At 38.2% G+C, this 12,497-nt stretch overlaps 1 protein-coding gene across 8 annotated transcripts in view; it reads left to right on the forward strand.

The window, feature by feature from the left end:
- Positions 1–6,889, forward strand: part of EVI5 (ecotropic viral integration site 5) — a 74,491-nt gene extending 67,602 nt beyond the window's left edge. For all 8 annotated transcript variants that reach the window (XM_058842873.1, XM_058842879.1, XM_058842880.1 and 5 more), the window contains one exon: positions 5,616–6,889. In XM_058842873.1, coding sequence (XP_058698856.1) covers positions 5,616–5,921 — 306 coding nt within the window. In that variant the 3' untranslated portion in view covers positions 5,922–6,889. The remainder of the gene's footprint in view (positions 1–5,615) is intronic.
- The last annotated feature ends 5,608 nt before the right edge of the window (positions 6,890–12,497 follow it).

Consider the following 12,497-nt stretch of genomic DNA (forward strand, 5'->3'; position numbering starts at 1 on the left):
GGGGAAGAATGGTCTCTGCATTGTAATATCTGCTGGATGTAATATTTGTCTGGACTGATATTTGTGTCCTTAGTGGCAGCACATTTCCCACAAATTCCATTGGAGATGCTCCGATTACTTGATTTGCTCTAATAAGCATTTTTCCAGAAGTAGTTAGTGGGGGTGTTTTTAAAGAAGTGATAGTGTACCTGTATGCCTTAAACTGGAGTCATCTTGTTACAGTAGGAGAGTCATCACTAAGTAGCAGCCAGCTGTAAAGTATGGTAAGCATTAGATGCTGTGGACACTCAGGAATTTTTAAAAACTCAAATTAATTTGCTTTTCTCATGTTAAATGATTATATTTAATAGTTCATAACTGATTTTTTTTTAATTGACTTGTAATTTTCTAAATATCTGTTTTCATGGTGCCAAGTTGACAATGTTTTTCTGAATTATAGGAAAGGTACTTGAAAATCCTTATGAGTTATTTCTTCAGCTAAATGTGGTTAGATCATATTTTCAGCAACCTTCTAGTTTTCTTTTGAATCGTGTTTGGGTTTTAAGTAGGAAATCTTATGAAGAGTTTCAGCTGTTACTAAGGTTGGAACAAATAAAGAAGGAACTCTGATTTTTAGATTCCTCTTCTTATAAGTAAAAGCGCTGAGAATTCAGGATCTTTATTCTTTAAATAAATATTTAAATTTACATACTGCCTTCTGCCAAAACAAATTTAATTCACCCAAGGCAGTGGTCTTATTTCAGTCTCACTTGTGTATTTCTTTGTTATCTAACTGTGAATAGATTTAATATTTTTGTCAAGCTTTGTTAAAACCTGTCTTTACTATTTTGGAATTGAGTAAATTTCAAGAATTAGTTACTGAAGCCTTTTAAAGGGAGCAGACAGTAGCATTTTAGTTTGACTTTTCACCACTGAACTCCTAGCTTAAAACTGCACAGGTTGCAACATAAAAATGTCTCCCAGAGCTTAAGTCAAACTCTTTCACAAAGTCCCACTTGAAAGTTTAACCTATGTTCCCTTCTCAAAACAACCAAAGGGGCTTAGAAATATAACTTTCTTGCAACTATTACTCTTCAAACTTGATTTTATGGTTTAATATACCATAATATTATCACCTTTAATTTTAAATCACATTTAATCACCTTTTGAATTGTTTAAAATGTCTAAATTTCTCTTTACTGTTTCTCCTTCATGCCTGGCTTGATGAGGCAGTCAGCATCAGGTAAGAAAGTTTATTCTAAGGTTCAAGGATCTGATTGTTAGCCTTTTTTCAGCTCTCCTGTATTTGTGGAAGTACACTGTTACCTGTTAAGAGTATGTACAGTCAAATATTTTCATATGTTGACTAGTAGACATACAGTTTGTCTTTAAAATGCTGCATTCTTTAGACACAAGAAGGTATGTTAATTAACACATTATTAAAATTTTGTTCTTGATTCAGCTGGCTTTTGAAGGGATAATGATGATATATATTCTGATCACATAATGTTATTAACCCTTTGAAATTTCCTAAAGACCATGTAAATGTGCTGTAGTGAAAACTGGGTTAAAGCTGCAGTAATATAGACAATATGACCTGGATTTGAGAATGAAAAGCAAAACACATGGGGTTTACCAGACCTGGTTTTTTATTGGTTACTTTTTGGGGTTTTTTTTAGCAGATGTGATCAGATTTGAGATTGTTGCAGAACTGAAGCAGTAAGAAAAAGGTTCCTTTAAATGTTACTTGTTGGAATGACAGAGATCTAGTTCCCTTCACATGAAGGAAGGCCAGACCCAAAACTGAAAGCCTTTAACTAATATCGACTGTACAAAAGAGAACAGAAACTAAGAGACTCTGGGGTGCAAGTCCATACTTTGCTCAACATGGCTGTAGTTCCTTCAGAGATAAGTACAGAGGAGAACTAGGGTATGGGGGAGTGTTTGGGTTGGGTCCACACATGCTGCATTCCAAGCCCTTAGTTGGATTTCCCATTGTCTTGGTATGCTTGGCTAGATGAATGGCAAGATCTTGGCCTAATGCTTTAGTTCCTACCTTAAGCTCTTTTTCCATGTTCAAATGAAACAGTCACAGAAAATCTCAAGTCTGTCTTAAAAAGCTGACAAATGAATTTCAGTGTGAATGAGCTGATTATTCATCTGTTGCAAAATCTAAGCCATACCTACACAATGGCGAACATAGAATTGGTAGTTACAAATCAGGTATTGAGTCCTCTGACACTGGCTTAGCATGCAGCACCAGCCAAATCAGACAAGGCAACATTGGGCATTAATAGGAAGTATGTTAAAAAACAAATAAAGGGAGCTGTATTGCCACTTGATATGTGAGATATATGTGGATATATGGATGGAAGTAGAGAGTTTAAAAAGCCCTGTAGGGATGTTAAAGGGAACTGAATGATAGTTGTCTTGATTAGTGCCTGTTTATGAGAGGCTAAAATGGATTGGAACTCATCTGTTCTAGAGAGAAAGCTGAAGAAGGTACTGTGATGTAAGTTGCAGAATAATAACCACTGAACTACTTTTTACCACTTGTTCCTTCATTATTAGAATTTGGGTGCAGTTACTGAAACAAATAGATTAGTTTAAAACAAATAAAGGAATTTCTGGAATTTACACCACAGGAAGATACGGAGGTAAACAGCAAGTTGTATTATCAGTCATGGATGGCTGGTCTACAAACATATGCAAAGCAGCTAGAAAAAGATTTCACTCATATTTGCTACAACAGCTTCTGGGCAGCTGAATGGAGGCTTGCTAACATGAACATCCTGTTGTCATTGTTGGAGGTACCATATTAGGCTGATGGACCCTGCCCTAAGCCAATAGGACAGTAACGTTCCCTCCTTGAAAAAAGACACTTTTTTTTAGAGGTGTAGGGCCTCACTTGCTAGACTGTAAGCTTATGTGAGATTACAAAACTTTAGGAAAACTCCATTTTAGAGCTTTTGGTTTAATTGCATAAGTGCAGGCTGTCTGCAAGTTGTTTCAAATGCTTTGAGAAGCCATAGAAAGCCTTCCTATTGCAATAAAAATTCCAAATAATTAAACTCCTTCAGAAATGCTCCTGAACAAATATGAGGTTGAAGGGTCCCTGAACAATCTTCAAGTATGAAAGTACACTTGCCCTTGTCAGTGCAGCCTAGTATGCTGCTAGCCTTCGTCATTGCACAGGGACAGTGTGGATTCAAGCTTAGCTTAGCCTCCTGTGTGTCGGGACCCCATTGTCCTCTTCAACAGTGTTGCTCTCCAGCCTGTTGATCCCCATAATACAAACAAGGTCTATGCCACAATGTTCTGGCTGAGGTGGCCATTTCTGAAGCAGACAGAAATTCTGGAGCTCTATGACCATTGATAGATACGTAGTGTGTATTCTGTGCAGTATGTTCATGTTTCTTCACAGCAGTCTGTTTCCCCTTGTATGTGAGGAGTGCTTAAGAAAAAAAGGCAGGCAAGTGTAAAGCTGAAGATCAAATGTGTTTCTGGAAAGTCAGAGATTTGTTATTCTAATGAAAGGATGCACAAAGATAACACAGTGTTTTCTGAGACTCCCTGGAGGAACTGGCAAAGGCTGGTCTATTCAGGATTATTTTCACCAACAGCATTTTCCACAGACTCCCATTTGGAAAGGTTGCTGCCTAAAACTGTGAAACCATGATTTTGTCATGTTACCTAAATAACTTCATCTAAAGGTATCATGTTTAAGTCTTCAGGAAAACATTTGAGGTCATTGGCTTGCCTTTCTGAGTGTTCAAAACAACTAACATTGAGTATCAGCTTTATAATTTCAGGTGAACCAATGGCTTAACTATACAGACCTAAAAGCATATAATTTCTTACTCTAATATGAAGTTTGTAATCACTTGTACAGCAGTTCTTTTTTTTCCTGTGGTGAGGGTGGAGGGAAATTGTTGGGTTTCTGTGTTTTATTTTCTTAGTGACTAAAATTGATAGCTGTTTTGGAAAATTCATGTGGTAGCTAATCTGATCATATTGCAGGATATTTTCAAGAATATATTTCTAAGTAACACAACAATGTCTGTACCAGGCTTTCTTGCATCTAGGCATATAAGCTAGTAAAAAAATCTATTCCAGATATATTTATGTTTGTCATAAGCTGATTTTGCTTGTGTCCTGAGTTATGTTGTACAAGTGTGGAGCTCTGTTTTACTTGTCTTTATACAAAGTCCTCATCAAACACCAGCAGCCTATGTGTATGTGAAGAAAATGCAAAAACCTAATGTTAGTATGCACAGTAACAACAATTCCTAACAGAAAACAGGGATTTTTTTTTTGCTATAGCATCAAAAGCTGGAGTTTTTACACGCTAACATGCAATTTAATGGCTTCTAGCATGATTATGACTCTTGTGATCTTTTTTCAACTCCTTTTTTATTCTCATCTTCTGCTCAAGCCCATGGTAAGTACAGAGATTCCTTCTTCCCCAAATGGACAGGTAAAAATCTCCTATTGGTGTCAATACCAAGGACATACAAACTTTTTTTATTTATCAAATTGAATATTGCTTCTGATTTCTGAAACATCAACAGATTTTGGTAAAGAAACTCTTCAGCATTTTATTCCTTCTATTCTTCAGGTCTCTTACTGCAAAAAGTCATTTCCAAAGTAGCACTTGGTGCATCTTCCTTTTTAAGCTTTTAGAGTGGCATTTGGAAGGCTCTATAATCCATTTTTAATGTTTATCTGCATGCTCAGGATATTTGATTTTAATACTCTTAGACTGTCAAACTGACTCTGAGATATTTGCTACTAAAAGCTAACCAAAATGAAATTCTAGATCAAACAAACCAAAATACCACAAAAACAACCAACCTCCACAGTGTCTTCCATGAGTTGCAGTTATTTTTCATTAAATTAATAGGGGACTTGCCAGACTTTAGTGCTTTGGGTTTTAGTTTCGAGTAGCTTGAATGCATGGTTGAAATTGTGTATCACTCTGCAGCACATTGAATTAAAATGTTATTTATCTGTCCGTGGTCAGACAATAATTTTTATCTTGTTTGATGTTGTCTTAAAATTGCAACTACAATCTCTTTATGCTGTACAGAGACATTTCTCTCATACTGCTTGATCTGAAATCTCATTGGCTCTGAATTAGATAGTTAAGACACTTAATGCTACAATATAGACAGAACTAAACATATTCTTGAGGATTTTTCTCTGTGACTGTAAGCAGCTGGCAATATTCACTTGTGACCCTGTTCTTTGAAGAGGGGGCTTTCTCAAGTAAGAAATCAGACAATACGAGAAAGAATGGAGCTGTAAAAGTAAAATGTTAAGCCCAAAAGTGCTGTCAAAACAAATGGACCACTATAGAAAATAGAAACCATCCTTGTGGGGATATTAAAGATGCAGTAAAAGCGGAATCTGTCATTACTGATTCTAAGTCCCTTGATTGTTAAGCCTTAAAACTGTAATACTCAAAGTGTTCATCAAATGTCCTACTTTCAGATCTTTAATTTTATCCAGTAAGAGTTCAATGAGGTATTTGTTGAAAATGAACTTCTTGTTTTGTTTGGTTTTTGTTGTTTGGGGTTTTTTACTGCTGGACTCTTGAGCTCTAATTAACTGTCAACTTCTACTTTTTCTAACAGATCAAATGCCTAAAAGGCCAGAGAAACTTCTCAGACCAACCCACTTTTGATGGGATTCACATTGTCAACCATTTCACAGGAGATGATGAATCATTTCATTCTTCTGATGAAGATTTTATAACTAACTCCATACAGGAGAGTGGGGTGAACTTTCATCTTCCCAGGAGGACTGGTCAGATGTCTTTGGATCACACACTTGTAGACAGCAGTGACAGTGATACTGAGGAAAGTGCCCTTCAGACTGGGAATTCAGACAAGATGGTTTCTAAGCAGAGAAGAATGGAATCTTACTCTACTACTGTGTGATTATCACTGTGACTAGTACTGAAGACTTGCATATTTCTTTAAGGCTGAAATTGTGAGGGAACTGAAACCATCTAGAAGTTGGTTTAGGTAACTATGGATTTGGTCTGGCCTGTGATAAATATATACATGTACTGTCTATCTGCCTTCTCTCTTTGCCAAATCTTACTAATGACATACCATTGCCATAAAATAGGCTGGGAAGAAGTTGATGTATGACAGTTTTGACAGTATTACTGAATGTTTTTTGGTTTAGAAACTGCAAATATATTATTTCTTTAATGTGTAAGAAGCATTTTTGCTGTTCACAGACACAGGAATTATCTTCCTCAAAAGAAATTGCTTTTGTGCAATATTTTATGCTCTGAACAAATGTGTATGTTTTACATTGTTATCCTTTTGTGATCAAGATGGACCCTAGTAAACCATCTGATCATGACACACATATATATATAATTATCTTATGCTTCTCAATTAGTTTTGGTTTTTTACTAAAGTTGATGGATGCCCACAGAAGGCTTGAAACACAAGCCTTTATCTGTACTACTTCATATATGCAAATAATGGTCACTAATGTCATGAAGGTGTTTTTCACCATTTTCACTTAAACCTATGTGCATCTGCTTTTGATGTTGCTAAATAATAACTGGTCTGAATATGTTAATTACAATAATGTTTATTTTGTACATATTTATGTATCTACACCAAGCTGAAAATGTACATTACTCCATTTTATATGAGGAATGTAAATGTTGCGATATTACTGTCTCTGGTATTCTAACAGGAAAATGAATTCTGTATATACACTAAAAGTGAATTACTAAATAAAGGCAAAACACTAACTTTGCATTGTTTCAGCCTAGCTACACTAACAGGCTCATGTCAGAAATGCTTGTTCAAAACACTATTGACTGAAATCTTTTACCTTCATGTATATGTAATGAAAATAAATTTTTCATGATTTAACAAGGTTGCAGCATTTACTGTTTAGTCCCTTCCAAGCTATAGTCCTTGGTTATCACATAGTTACTTGTAGGCTCTAGCTAGGTTCAAATAAGGTGAAGAATTATTCATGTCTTAGTTTTAATGAAGATGTGGTCAGTGCAGTCCAAATATCTACATTCAGTCCTCTTACAGTTTATATTACAGAGCTATCTAGGAAATAACCTATTGGTGCCATCACCAAACAGCTGTGATTGAGCAAAGCAGAAAGAGAAGAGCTGAACAATCTGCTCCTAGTCTCCCAAAAACTGAGATCCAGTCGAACAGCCTTAGTTTCTTGGACAGAACAAGAGATTCTACTATTTTCTTATAAAAATTTACGTGCACTTGCAGACACATTCTAGTCAAGAATATTCTGTTATCGCAATCCTATGTAATTAAGTAATCTTTAAGACTTCTTTTAGCAATGTTTGCAACTGTTCTATTAAATAAAAAGTAGCAATACAGAAGTTTGGTACTGGTAGGCAGTGTGTATGTTAACCAGTTTGCTACCCATGAGAAGCAGTGCAGCTGTTTAAAATTGCAAAAAAGTATGGAAGCATTCAGCTGAATGCATCTGCTAGTCCCACTAGGCATTTCCTTTCCCTTTGTTTTGAATATGTTTTCAGAAAGAAACAGCACAATTAGGAGATAACAAATGCTCAAAGAATGATAGAGAGGACTGTATGGAAACAGCACATTATGGGCATCTCAACAATATTATCTGCCCAGGTGCAATCTAATTTAAATCTTTAAGCATGTAGGTGACAAATTCCAAATTACTGATTTCTGCAGCTCCAACTTGTTTCGGTATTTCTGCCAAATTTCCCCATATCCTGGCAGTGAATATGTAGTTCCAAGTACAGCCTGTGGGAATTGCCACTTCTGAGTTGGATTAGCTGAGTGATTCTTATTCCTGTTGAAAATGTTATGTATGCAAAACCAAATCAGCACTTTCATTCACAAATGAGTTACAGTTGTCTTCTTTCCTTCCAATGAGCATCTGCTAACTTATGTTTGCACCTGGATCATTGTTGCCCAAGAGGATAGGTGACAAATGTCTTGTTGCCTGTCATCAATACCAGCTGCAAGCCTCTCTTAAAGGTAATGTTCTGTAATAAGTGGCAGGCATAAATTTCAGTTGGAGTGCCATAAAAACTGTCTGTTTGAATAGTGAAGTGTTACGATTTTGCAATAACTGCCTTACTGTTCAAGTGATAGCAAATGAGATTAGATGGCAAGGGTTATTTCCTGAACTTCTGTGGTTTTAAAGTATACAAATAGAATAAATACTGATACTGAATAACAGCATAAATAAAAATATGCAGAAGTTCTTATCCAACTGACTACATCTCTTCTAGTGATAAAAGTGAATCACTGAACATACTGCAGTTTCAGACTTGGTTGTACACAGACTATCCTAGTAAGACAGTCCAGGATAGGCTCTTCAGAATCATTCTGCTTTTTCTCCAACTCTTTTGGCAAATAAATGACACTAATCTCTTTGCATATATATATTATAATTTGAATATACATCAGCATAATGACAAATCATTAACATAATAGACAATAATATATAATAATGTGTCAATAAATAAAACATATTAATTATACTGTACACCATGACCGTTCTTTTGTGACTTTCTAACAAACATTGCTATTTGCTTAGATTTGTTCTTGCATGCAGGCTGTAAAAGTTCAATATGAATACTAAAAACATAAGGTAAAAAAGCATGTAAACATGAAAATACAGATTTCTGAATATGCAAGTGCTGCAGCTGAGAAGACAGGTGGAATAGGGCAAGGGAATGCCCTGCTATATGTGGAGTTTTTGTGCAAATTGTTTTTTATGTTTGGTAGTGAAAATGGTTTCCCCAACCTGAAAATCAAGTGCCTTTGTTAATCAGAGACTCCTCAACATCTACATTTTCTTATTTCTCTATGCTAGAGGAGTGAATATTTTAGGTACTAATAGCATTTATTGTTAAACCTCTTTTAAGTAATTTAATTTCATGTATTAGAAGTTTGTAACGTTTATGAAAAATTTGTAATGTGACTAGTTGGGAGAAAATACATCTGTGGAGTTAAGAAAAGTGTATTGCATTCACAGCTCAACAACTATTTGTTCACTTTGGTCAGGTTTTTATGTTGTTTTGTTTAACAAAAAGCAGGCACCATCTATATACATATCCACAAAGTACTATTTTCCGCTAAATTCAATTTTCAACTGTATGTGCAATTTCTGTATTAACTGAAATACATTGCTACAAAAAGGATAAAAAGAAGCATTCACATTGGAGTTTACATAAATTTATCAAAACCTCTTTGTACATCCTGCTATTGAACTTGATCAGTTCTGAACCCTTTTGTGGAACTGCAACACAGAACTGCATGTTTTTCTGGGGTATTAATGTGATCACTGTTTGATATCGGAGACAATGTTAGTGACTTAGTGAAACTTGATGCTTAAAAACTTAAGCTAGAATGACCTAAAGATACATTAGCATAAAAATATCCACATTTTATATGATATGCTGCTAATTCCCCTACCTGTAGAAGCTCCAAATAATGTAATTCACTTGTGAGGATGGTAGAGACAATGCAAATCCCCTAGGAAAGCCATTATGGTAGTCCGGGAGACTAAAACTAAAAAATCAACCTATAAGATAGAAGTTAGTGCAATCTATATGGAAACTATAGTGTTATGTTCAATCATACACCAGCTACTAACTCTGTGTATTAAGAAGGAAGATAAAAGCTATGGATAACTAACAGATTTCTAGATTAAATGAAGTACATTTTGGTCTGTGAAATACTCTTACCAGTATATATTCTGTAATTCTCTGAGGGGTTTATGTACTGATGGAGTTTTTTGGTTGTTTTTTGGAGGGGATGGGTTGGTTGGTTGGTTTTGGTTTGGTTTTGGTTTTTTTTGTTTACACACTAGTCCAAGACAAGAAAAATCAGTAAAATGCATTTACACAGTAGGCAACAGATAGAAAAATTCTGACTGATGGAAAGCACACAGTAAATTGACTTTCAATGTAACATCAATGTAGCATGAAGTTTCAGCTTCAGGGCAATCATGCTAATTTATGCATACCTACTCATTTCTGGACACTAAGATACAACTGCTAGATCCAAGATACAACAGCTTAATGCTCTCCTTTTCCAGGAACTAATACCTTATTTCTCAGTTATGAAAAACAAAAGCAATGTGGCATACTCTTTGAATTGCATTGTACTGCACAAGTGACTGAAATTTCTAGTGCTCCACTTTAAGAACTAGAATTCCTATGAGAACATTTTGCATAGTATATGTTCTATAGTAATTGATTCAACTTTCTGCTGTTCGTAATGGAGGTACGTTCTGGATCCATTCCCTCCCAAAGCTGGAATCCCTCTTTTCATCCCACCCTTCAACACCACAGCTTACCGTCACTTTCCCTCTCCAGTTTGAGCTCACAGTGATAATTTTCTAATCTGCTCTGGGAGCAGCAGAAGTTACTTTGGTTTCCCCAGCAATAAAAAATTGCAGTCAAAATCACTGATTAATTTCTGACATATTTACAGCATGCATTTATGCCACAAGGAGGACCACAGAGGAGGTACTGACAAGATGCTGAGAGGAAAAAACAATAGGCAGCATGTTAAAAGTAATTTTTAAAAAGTTTTTAAAAAGTAAAGACACAGTTCTCAACAGAATGCACAGTGCTACAAGTTCTAGCAGTTTTTCAGTGGAATTATTCTGCATAACTGTGATCCCAAATTTTATCACTTTAAAGTGGGTATAAATTCCCCAGAGTATCACCCTTTTTGCTCCCTTCTCTCAGTCCTGACTCCCCCACACAGGAAACTGCTTCTCCTCCCCTCTGTACCAAGCAGCTAACCTGCCAAATCCTGTTCTTCAAATCCTTCCTCCTGTTGCAAAGTGTCTCATCACGTCTGAACACAGAGATCTCACCTTTAGCTTGTCACCTTTGGTGCTTTATATGATGATGTTTTAGATCTAATGCTGACACCAAGCAACTACTGTAAACTGTGCAGTGAATTACACTGAGTAGCTCTTCAGTCTTAAACACGACTATAATATAATCCCACCCTACTTTAACCCCCTCCTATTTATTTCTCCCCCTCTCTTGTCACTATGGTGTAACAATCATGTGCCATTGCATTCAACTGGATCTTACCAAGTTTTTATGTTTAACTTTGAGTATCACCCTCCCTTTGAGAGAAGCATTAGAATAACTTCATTAAAACCCAGCCCTACATTTCCTATGAATTACATCGCTGTGCCAGCTCTGGGCTTGGTTTATGGCTTTTCCACACTGAACCACAGAACACTTGGCACTGTCACACATCTCGACACTGCACACACAAAAGATCTCAATGGTTACTGAGCTCCGGCACACAAGTCACACTAAGCCAGAATAAAAGCTGAACCCCTTCACCTCTGTTCGGCGTGCTGATACTGCAGATAGCAGCTCCTCTCGGGGTGGGAAGAGCCCTGGGACGATGGCTGTAGGAGGCTGCGCTGAGGGCTCCCCTCAGGGCCGAGCGCGCGGGGCGGCTTCGCGCCTCGCCGGCCTCGTGCCACCGCCCGCGGGCACGTGACGTAGCAGCCCGCGCGCACGAGGCGGCCCCGCACCCGGCCCCCGCTAGCGCCGGCCCTGCTGTGCGAACCCTCACGGCTCCCGCTAGCGCCGGCCCTGCTGTGCGAACCCTCACGGCCCCCGCCAGCGCCGGCCCTGCCGGGCCCCGCGGCAGAGCGGGCTGTGCGAACCCTCACGGCTCCCGCTAGCGCCGGCCCGTGCCATGACCCGCAGCCCGCCACGTCCCGGCCAAGGCTGCTGCCCGCGCACCTTCCAGTGACAGAGCTAAAGACAAGACTTCGCTCGCAGCCTCGGGTCAGCCTCGGCACCCGCTCGGTGGGCAGCGCCCGCGTCCCGCTTCCCCCGTCCTCACCGGCGACATGAAACAAACCGCCCGTCCAGCCAGGATCGAGGAAGGCAGAGGATATACTTCAGGCACGATCTAGTTTTGTAAAACATTAAATACAGCCAGTTTCGCATCATTTCTCCTCTAATCGTTTGAGAAAGCTGACACCCTAGGAACCGGAGGTCCTTTCCCGGTGTCCGTGCAGCACCCACCCTCACACGAGAGACTATATGCTGGATTTAGCATTTGCTTTGTTCACTCGTTTGATTTATTTATTTCCGCTGAAGGGGTTTAACCTGATTAGGAAGCAGTAGGTGAGAAAGGGCCGTCTGCAGGTGGGCTAAGCACAAGGGGCTCAGCAGGCTACCTCCGGCAGGACAGCCCCGAGCGGAGCCACTCGGCACCCGGCAGCCCGTCCCGCTTCCCGAAAGGCTGCAAGCACCCTCTGAACGGAGATCACCACGCCTTACAGCCCACAGCAGCACCTGTATATATTTTGAATTTAGATCTATAAAGATTAATGTGTATTTTCTTGTAACCAGGTCGCAATTATTTATGAGCGTTACTAGTAATTTAATGTGTTCTGTTGTTTTCACTACACAGTCAAAGCGGTGTGTAGCAAGGTAAACGAAAGGGCATGAATTTATCATCCCATTTCGG

The sequence above is a fragment of the Poecile atricapillus genome, chromosome 7 (assembly GCF_030490865.1).
Source record: "Poecile atricapillus isolate bPoeAtr1 chromosome 7, bPoeAtr1.hap1, whole genome shotgun sequence".
Classification (NCBI taxonomy): domain Eukaryota; kingdom Metazoa; phylum Chordata; class Aves; order Passeriformes; family Paridae; genus Poecile; species Poecile atricapillus.